The 10,000-nt window shown below is 51.2% G+C and overlaps 1 protein-coding gene across 4 annotated transcripts in view; it reads right to left on the reverse strand.

Annotated features, from left to right (window-relative positions):
• LOC126988147 (SHC-transforming protein 1-like) overlaps positions 1–10,000 on the reverse strand; it is a 51,412-nt gene that overhangs the window by 20,605 nt on the left and 20,807 nt on the right. For all 4 annotated transcript variants that reach the window (XM_050846013.1, XM_050845992.1, XM_050846001.1 and 1 more), the window contains exon 2: positions 1,270–2,447. In XM_050846013.1, coding sequence (XP_050701970.1) covers positions 1,270–2,447 — 1,178 coding nt within the window. The remainder of the gene's footprint in view (positions 1–1,269; positions 2,448–10,000) is intronic.

Raw genomic sequence — 10,000 nt, forward strand, 5'->3', positions numbered from 1 at the left:
AAAGTAAATAAGTGGATGAATGAATTAGTACCAAGATGGAGAGGTGGATGAGGGGGGTAAGAAGTGGATAAATAAGTAAGGTGGAATAAGGAAAAGCAAAGGAGTGGATGAATGAATGAGTACAGAGGTGGAGTGGCAGGGAGTGGAGAGGTGGATGAGGGAGGTGGATGAGGGGAGGGAGAGGGACAGCTCATTTTACCCCGGACATCCTTATTAACGACCACCACCACCACCACCACCACCATCTCCATAACCACCACCATCACCACCACTACCACCACCACCTACCACATCTCTAACTAGTCTACCATCGACCACCACAACCATAATCACCAACACTACCATTATCAACCACAACTTCCCCTGATCTACTTTACTATCAAAATTTCCCTCAAATGAACTATCCCTTATCTATCTACCCTATCTACTTTATCTACTTTACTTACCATTATCTATCTACTTTATCTACCTTATCTATTTCCCCTTATTTACTTTACTATCAAAACGTCCCTCTAACGAACTATCCTTTACCTATCTACCTAATCTACTTATCTACTTTCCCAAGTCTACTTTACTTCCCATTACCTATCTACCTTATCTATTTCCCCTTATTTTCTTTACTGTCAAAACTTCCCTCTAATGAACTATTCTTTTGTCCTCACTCCACATACGGTTATTGGCACCATTTCCCCCTACAACGCATTTCCGAGTCCCCTTCATCAGTACCCGCCCGGCGCCTCCACCCAGGTATCATTAACTCTCTTACTTCTGCAAACGTTCATGAGATTGGCTACACTCCCGCCCTCCGCTGTTTGTTCTCCCCACCCACTCCCCTACGCCCTCACATGTTCATCCACCCAATACTAGGGCCATAACACCTCCCATATCACCATTCCCCACCAGCTACTACCATCAGGCCATCTACCAACCATGGGGCATCGTTACCATAGACTCCACAGTGCCACAACAGCGGGCAGGAAAGATGGAAGGGATTACTGGCAGAGGTGAGGTCAGGAGGTGGAGGAAAACTGGTTAGCTGTGGTGAGGGGGTGGAGGAAAACTAGGGAGGTGATGGGAGGAGGTGGAGGAAAACTAAAGAGCTGAGGGGACTGGCGGGGGGAAGGCTACATGTTGGAGGTAACAAGCTATGGGATAAAGGAGGGAGGAAAGGGTTGGCATAAGTACAAGCTATGGGATAAGGGGGGGAGGGAAGGGGGGGGGGCATACGCACAAGCTATGGGACAAGGGAGGGAAGGGTTGGCTACGTACCCGCACGCCGTAGCGCACGCCGCCGTCGGCCAGCTGCTGGTCGGGGTGGAGCCAGCCCCGCGCCGGCTTGTTGATGAAGGAGCCGCCGCCCCCCGCCGCGTGGCCGCCCTCCATGCCGCCCGCCCACCCCTGCTGCACGTGCTGCTGCTGCCCCTGCACGCTCACGCCCTCCACGGCATCCGGGGCCCAGGGCACGTGCGTGGGGGTGAGTGACGGGGGCGGGGGCGCCTGGTGCTCGGGGGGTTCGTCTCTGTGGGGCCCCGGGGGGCGCAGGTCCACTCTGAACTTGTGGTTCCTCTCGAGGGAGCGGGTGTGGCGCGGGTGGAAGGCGGGCGGCGCCGGGTAGACTCGCGCGCCCTGCTGCCGCTCCAGGGACTTGGACCTGTTGTGGCGGCCGCCGCGCCTGCTGCCGCCGCTACTGCCGCAGCTGTCGCCGCTGCCGCCGGACAGCTGCACGGTGCTGAAGATGGAGTTGGTCCTGCCGCCGCCGCTGGCCAGCCACACCTTGTGCAGGTTCTGGTCGGAGTGGGACTTTACGTGCACGCCGACCTTCTGCAGGGCATTGTCGGACTTGGACTTCCGGGTGAGGGCGCGGGCCTGCTGCTTCTCTCGGTGTTTCCTAAGGCACTTGGCGAGAGTGAGGGTGGCCTCGGGCACCTGCGGCCGCGGGGGCGGGGTGTGGGTGTGGGGCGGGGGCGGGACGGGGCTGCGGTGCGGGTGGGTGTAGGTGCGGGCGGCCGGCGTGAGGTGGATGTGGGTCTCGTCGAAGGAGGTGTCCTTGTGGTAGCGCTTGTTGGGGAAGTGCGTGTAGCGGTAGTCGTGGGGCTCGCTGCTGCCCACGTCGGGACGCTCCAGGTGCGGGAGCCTCGAGCCGCCCACGCCCAGGCTGGTCAGGTTGCGCCACGCGGCCTTCAGCGACGTCAGGGAGAGCGGCGACGCCTTGCCTCCGCCGCCGCTGCCGCTGACCACCGCTGAGGAGGAGGAGGTAGTGAAGGTGGTCGACCCCCCGCCACTGCTGGAGGTGGTGGTGGTGGTGGTGGAGGTGGCAGTGGGGGAGGAGAGCGCTAAGGAGAGCGTGGAGGGGGTGGGGGCGCCGGGTGTCTCCGGGCCGCCCTGGGACACACAGTGGAGGCGGGAGGCCGAGGGGGAGTCCACGCCGCCACACAACACGCCCTTCCCTGCAACGACAACACACGCACGTCAGGGATTGGGTGAGGGGAACACGACACGCGCTACAATACACACAAGGAACAACAATGGATTAAAACAACACACACACACACACACACACACACACACACACGTCACTCACTAAGAAGCATGAAGGGGACAGCACACACGCTACAGACATACACAAGGAACAACAATGGATTAAAACAACAACAACACACACACACACACACACACACACACACACACACACACACACACACACACACACACACACACGTCAGCCAATAAGTACAGTGACAGGAACACTAAGCAGAATACAATCACACACAAGGAGGTTGAGGCTTAAGAACATGAAAACAATAACAACAATAACAATACCACGCCCCTCCCTGCAGAGACAACACACACACACACACACACACACAGACGCCAGTGACAAGTAGAGGCGAACAGCACACAGGATATAAATCACACACAGGGAACAAGTTGGAAAGTTTCGTTTAGTCGGCGCAACACCTGTGGTCATATGCCGGAGAGACAGAAGGAGAAGGAATTATAGAAGGGAACAGACCCCAGGAGACGGGACACAACCCCCGATTAATACCTGGTACCCATTCACTGCTGGGTGGACAGGGGCGTAGGGTATCGGAAAAGGAAAAGTTGGAAAGTTTCGTTTAGTCGGCGCAACATCTGTGGTGATATGCCGGAGAGAGACAGAAGGGGAAGGAATTGTAGAAGGGAACAGACCCCAGGAGACGGGACACAACCCCCGATTAATACCTGGTACCCATTCACGGCTGGGTGGACAGGGGCGTAGGGTATCGGAAAAGCCGCCCAAATTTTTCCACTCCACCCGGGAATCGAACCCAGGCTCTCTCGGTTGTGAGCTGAGTGTGCTAACCACTGCACCACGAAGCCCCCCTCCACAACAAAGAGATCTGAGAATCCCTTCCCTTCTGACCACGCCACATCCCCGCCCCGCCCCGCCCCGCCTCAGTCACGTCGCGGCCTCACGTCAGGTCAAAAGGTCACAACACGAAAAACGACACGCCTGAGCAACACACACACACACACACACACACACACACACACACACACACACAGGAGAGAGAGAGAGAGAGAGAGAGAGAGAGAGAGAGAGAGAGAGAGAGAGAGAGCACGCAGAAAGTAGATAAAATGAAAAAGGAAAAAAATACAATAAAAATCACCACAGAGAGAGAGAGAGAGAGAGAGAGAGAGAGAGAGAGAGAGAGAGAGAGAGAGAGAGAGAGAGAGAGAGAGAGAGAGAGAGAGAGAGAGAGAGAGAGAGAGAGAGAGAGAGAGAGAGAGAAAAAAACATCCCAACATCATCATCATAAGAATTTTACGGTATGCTCAACAGATGGCGCGCGCACACACACACACACACACACACACACACACACACACACACACACACACACACACACACGAACACACACACGTAACTGTACAGCATTTAACTCGTCCTTCTCTCTCTTCTTTCGCTCCGCGCCTAAACCTGGCAAGAGAAGGGAAAGGGGGGGAGGGGGGGAGGGGGGGGGAAAGTGAAGGGCAGGTAAAGGAATGGGAGGGAAGGGAAGGGAAGGGAAGGGAGTGAAGGGAAAGGTGATGGAGGGGGAGGGGGTTGAAGGTCTGTGTGAAGGAGAAGGTAGGAGGAGGAGGAGGAGAAAGAGAAGAGAGAGAGAGCAGCCAGGCTATCTTCAGCTAATCTCATTCATTGGATGTAAATATAGCGAGAGAGAGAGAGAGATGCAAAAGTAGATAAAAGGAGAAAAGGAAAAAAAATCACGAGAGAGAGAGAGAATGCAAAAAGTAGATAAAATTAAAAGGAAAAATACAAAAAAAAAATCACCACACAGAGAGAGAGAGCGGGCAATGATCACCTTCAGAAGGTTGCCCACTCCGCTATCCACATTACACCCCCTCCCCCCCCCCTCCCTTCCCTCCGTTCCTCCTCCACCTTCCTCCTCTCTCCCTCTCTTTATCAACTCTCTCCCTCTTCCTCTATTTGCTTCTTTCTCTCTCTTTCTTTTTAATTCTTTCCTCTGCTGTCTGCTGTTGTTTGTTCTTCCTTTGTGTTCCTTTATGTTCTTTCCTTTCCCTTCCCTTTCTTTCCCTTCCCTTTCTTTCCTTTCCCTTCCCTTTCTTTCCCTTCCTTTCCCTTCCCTTCCCTTTCTTTCCTTTTCTTCCTTTCTTTCCCTTCCTTCCTTTCTTTCCCTTCCTTCCTTTCTTTCCCTTTCTTTCCTTCCTTTCTTTCCCTTTCTTTCCCTTCCCTTTCTTTCCTTTCCCTTCCCTTTCTTTCCCTTCCCTTCCCTTTCTTTCCCTTTCTTTCCCTTCCCTTCCCTTTCTTTCCTTTCCCTTCCCTTTCTTTCCCTTCCCTTCCCTTTCTTTCCTTTCCCTTCCCTTTCTTTCCCTTCCCTTCCCTTTCTTTCCCTTCCCTTCCCTTTCTTTCCTTTCCCTTCCCTTTCTTTCCCTTCCCTTCCCTTCCCTTTCTTTCCCTTCCCTTCCCTTTCTTTCCCTTCCCTTCCCTTTCTTTCCTTTCTTTCCTTTCCTTCCTTTCTTTCCCTTCCTTCCTTCCTTCCCTTCCTTCCCTTCCCTTTCCTTCCCTTTCTTTCCCTTCCCTTTACTTTCTTTCCTTCCTTCCTCTCTTTCTCCCTTCCTTCCTTCCTTTCTTTCCTTCCCTTTCTTTCCTTCCCTTTCTTTCCTTTCCCTTTCCTTCCCTTCCCTTTCTTTCTCTTCCCTTCCCTTCCCTTCCTTTCCCTTCCCTTCCCTTCCCTTTCCTTCCCTTCCCTTCCTTTCCCTTCCCTTCCCTTTCTTTCCTTCCCTTTCTTTCCTTCCCTTTCTTTCCTTCCCTTCCCTTTCTTTCCCTTCCCTTCCCTTTCCTTTCCTTTCCCTTCCCTTCCTTTCCCTTCCCATCTCTATCTTTCCCTTCCCTTTCTTTCCCTTCCCTTCCCTTTCTTTCCCTTCCCTTTCTTTCCCTTCCCTTTCTTTCCTTTCCCTTCCCTTTCTTTCCCTTCCCTTCCCTTTCTTTCCTTTCCCTTCCCTTTCCTTCCCTTCCCTTTCTTTCCCTTCCCTTCCCTTTCTTTCCCTTCCCTTCCCTTTCTTTCCTTTCCCTTCCCTTTCTTTCCCTTCCCTTCCCTTTCTTTCCCTTCCCTTCCCTTTCTTTCCCTTCCCTTCCCTTTCTTTCCTTTCCCTTCCCTTTCTTTCCCTTCCCTTCCCTTTCTTTCCTTTCCCTTCCCTTTCTTTCCCTTCCCTTTCTTTCCTTTCCCTTCCCTTTCTTTCCCTTCCCTTTCTTTCCTTTCCCTTCCCTTTCTTTCCTTTCCCTTCCCTTTCTTTCCCTTCCCTTTCTTTCCCTTCCCTTTCTTTCCTTTCCCTTCCCTTTCTTTCCCTTCCCTTCCCTTCCCTTTCTTTCCCTTCCCTTTCTTTCCCTTCCCTTCCCTTTCTTTCCCTTCCCTTCCCTTCCCTTTCTTTCCCTTCCCTTTCTTTCCCTTCCCTTCCCTTCCCTTTCTTTCCCTTCCCTTTCTTTCTCTTCCCTTTCTTTCCCTTTCCCTTCCCTTTCTTTCCCTTCCCTTCCCTTTCTTTCCCTTCCCTTCCCTTTCTTTCCTTTCCCTTCCCTTTCTTTCCTTTCCCTTCCCTTTCTTTCCTTTCCCTTCCCTTCCCTTTCTTTCCCTTCCCTTCCCTTTCTTTCCCTTCCCTTTCTTTCCTTTCCCTTCCCTTTCTTTCCCTTCCCTTTCTTTCCCTTCCCTTCCCTTTCTTTCCTTTCCCTTCCCTTTCTTTCCCTTCCCTTTCTTTCCCTTCCCTTTCTTTCCCTTCCCTTCCCTTTCTTTCCCTTCCCTTCCCTTTCTTTCCCTTCCCTTCCCTTTCTTTCCCTTCCCTTCCCTTTCTTTCCCTTCCCTTTCTTTCCCTTCCCTTTCTTTCCCTTTCCTTCCCTTTCTTTCCCTTCCCTTCCCTTTCTTTCCCTTCCCTTTCTTTCCCTTCCCTTCCCTTTCTTTCCCTTCCCTTCCCTTTCGTTCCCTTCACTCCTTCCCTTCCATTCCCTTCCTTTCTTCTTTTTTCCTTCCCTCTCTCTCTCTCTCTCTCTCTCTCTCTCTCTCTCTCTCTCTCTCTCTCTCTCTCTCTCTCTCTCTCTCTCTCTCTCTCTCTCTCTCTCTCTCTCTCTCTCTCTTCTTCTTCTTCTTACAAACTTCAAAGTCGAGGTTTTAACAGAGCGCTTCGGGACTACCTTTAAGAAAATACTCCTCGCAAAAACATACATGGGTTGGTCAATCGGGTCTTAAAATACCTTTCTATTCATTTTTCTTTATTCCTGTTCCGGTGTCGATGTAAAGATCAGGTGGGTAGGTCTAACTTATCCTTCTATTCCATTTTCCTTCTGTTTCAAGTTCATTTGCATTCCAGTATTGATGGTATGGAAGTTAGGTGGGTAGGTCTAACTTATCCTTCTATTCCATTTTCCTTCTGTTTCAAGTTCATTTTCATTCCAGTATTGATGGTATGGAAGTTAGGTGGTCAGGTCTAACTTATCCTTCTATTCCATTTTCCTTCTGTTTCAAGTCCATTTTCATTCCAGTGTTGATGGTATGGAAGTTAGGTGGTCAGGTCTAACTTATCCTTCTATTCCATTTTCCTTCATGTGAGTGTGGGTCATTTCTACCTCTCTGGAACCCATACATCCACCCTGAACCCACCCACCCACCCACCCTGAACCCATCATCCACCCAGAACCCACCCACCCACCCTGAACCCATACATTCACCCTGAACCCATAAATCCACCCTGAACCCATCATCCACCCAGAACCCACCCACCCACCCTGAACCCATACATTCACCCTGAACCCATACATCCACTCTGAACCCACCCACCCACCCTGAACCCATACATTCAGTTTCACAGTTCCCCATGATGGGTTAGTAAGCTCCCAAACCAATACCAGAGCCTTCGAAATTTCCTTGTCTAGTGTCTGGTGTTTATAATTAAGTTCACAAATTTGATGAAACTATACAGGAAAAGTCTTGTGTATTTAGTGTGGCATCGAAGACCTCACCGTTTTGGATTGTATGGGATTCTGTAGTTTGGTTCGGGCTGTTACGAAGACACTGTGTTGGACTGTGGAACCTTCTCTAAGTGCTGCCTAACCTAACCTAACCTAACCTAACCTAACCTAACCTAACCTAACCTGTTTGTTGAGTTTAAGGGCCAGTTTCACAGTTCCCCGTGATTGGTTTGTAAGCTCCCAAACCAATACCAGAGCCTTCGAAATTTCCATGTCTAGTGTCTGGTGTTTATAAGTTCACAAATTTGATGAAACTATACAGGAAAAGTCTTGTGTATTTAGTGTGGCATTGAAGACCTCCCCGTTTTGGATTGTATGGGATTCTGTAGTTTGGTTCGGGCTGTTACGAAGACGCTGTGTTGGACTGTGGAACCGGGTCTAAGTGCTGCCTAACCTAACCTAACCTAACCTAACCTAACCTAACCTGTTTGTTGTGTTTAAGGGCCAGTTTCACAGTTACGATGGGTTAGTAAGCTCCCAAACCAATACCAGAGCCTTCGAAATTTCCATGTCTAGTGTCTGGTGTTTGTATTTAAGTTCACAAATTTGATGAAACTATACAGGAAAAGTCTTGTGTATTTAGTGTGGCATCGAAGACCTCACCGTTTTGGATTGTATGGGATTCTGTAGTTTGGTTCGGGCTGTTACGAAGACGCTGTGTTGGACTGTGGAACCTTCTCTAAGTGCCGCATTACAAAACATTTCGCCGCCCAAGTTCACATATTTGACAAGGCTTTCGTAGGTGTTGGGGTCATTTCCAGGAGTAGTTTTATGGCCCTAGTGATAGTTTGACCCTTCCTCTGTACCGTGAACCTAAAATACGACTCATGAGAACTCGACTGATCGCCTTTTCGACCTCTGGAAATAGTTGACTTGAGGGCCGAGAGCGTCTGACAATACCATCCTTAGTCTCGTCAGTGCATACTTATCACAATACAAGGCTGTCTAATATATGCAGTGTGGCGATTTAACACAAGGGAAAGAGCCACGAGGGAGATCTCAGGGGGGGATTCTTGCATAGGGGGAACGGGGGTTGAGATGACCAGGGGGTATGAGGTATTTCTGTATTCCCCTTGAGTTTCCTTTACCGTAAACGTAGAAAAAAATGAAAAAATAAATACAGGTTATCACAAGGCTGGGTACTAGATTCGTCACGTGTTGTATCCAGCCTAGAAACACATGTCAGCTTGAGATTAAAAGAGATACATGATGTGGCTATGAGGTGACGGGTTAGGGTAGGGAGGGAGGGAGGTAGGGAGGTAAGGGGAAAGGGAAATGTGTGTAAATGGGGAAATTGAGGGAGGAAAGGAAAGGGAGAGAAGGGGAGAGAAAATGGGAGTGTGGTTGGGGAAATGGAGGGAAGGGAGGGAAATGGAGGAAAGAAAGGGAGGAAAGGGAGGGAAATGGAGGGAAACACTAGCAAGGAGATGGGAGGAAGGGGAGAAGGGGAGGGAGGGAGGGAAAGGGAAGGGAGAGGAGGGAGGAGGAGAGAACCGATGACAACACAGATTTGAGAGAGAGAGAGACCAGTCACATTCCTGAGACCCTCGTGAATGGGGAGGAGGGAGGGAGGGGGGGGGAGGGGGGAGGGGGGGAAGGAAAGGTAACATCATTCATTAGTGTCTCTCTCTCTCTCTCTCTCTCTCTCTCTCTCTCTCTCTCTCTCTCTCTCTCTCTCTCTCTCTCTCTGACGGGTCACGAGCAGCGGTTTCGAAGGCTTTCCTCTCTCTCTCTCTCTCTCTCTCTCTCTCTCTCTCTCTCTCTCTCTCTCTCTCTCTCTCTCTCCTCCTCGCCTTGAGACATAGTTACGAGGGAGGGGAAAGGAAGAGAAGAGGCTGGGGAGAAGGTGGGGGGAGGGGGGGAGCCTACTTATAAGTGGTGGAGGTGATGGTAGTGGAAGATCTTGTGGATGGGGAGTGGAGGAGAAGGGGTGGAACTGTGAGGAGGGGGAGTGTCCAAGAATGGGTGGAGGGGTGGAGAGGGGAGAGGAGATGTGGAGGGAATGTGTCTCCCCACAAGCTATGTCTTCAATGAGGGGAGAAGAGATGGAGGGGGAGGAGAGGAGGGAATGGAGGGAAGAAGAAGGGGGAGGGAGGGAAGGAGAGGGGAGATAAAGATGGAGAGAAGAGGAAAATGAAGGAGGGGAGGAAGGGGAGAGAAGGGAGGAAAGGAAGGGAAATGGAGGTAACATTGGCGCGAGATGGGAGGAAGGGAAGAAGGGGAGAGAAGGAAGGGGAGGAGGGGGAGGGGAGGGGAGGTAGTGTGTGTGGGGAGAGACCTTTGCCAGTGTTATTTCGGGAGCGGCGCCCCTTCCCTCCCTCCTCCCTCCCTCCCTCCTTCCCTTCCTTTCCTTCCTCCCATTCCTCCCTCCTTCCCTCCCTCCTTCCCTCCCTCCTTCCTTCTCTCCCTCCCTCCTTCCCTTCCCTCCCCTTCCCTAGTTCTTTCCGTTCAATGCTCTTCCCCTTCCTCCCCTCCCCTTTC

This window comes from Eriocheir sinensis, chromosome 6, assembly GCF_024679095.1.
Source record: "Eriocheir sinensis breed Jianghai 21 chromosome 6, ASM2467909v1, whole genome shotgun sequence".
NCBI classification, from domain to species: domain Eukaryota; kingdom Metazoa; phylum Arthropoda; class Malacostraca; order Decapoda; family Varunidae; genus Eriocheir; species Eriocheir sinensis.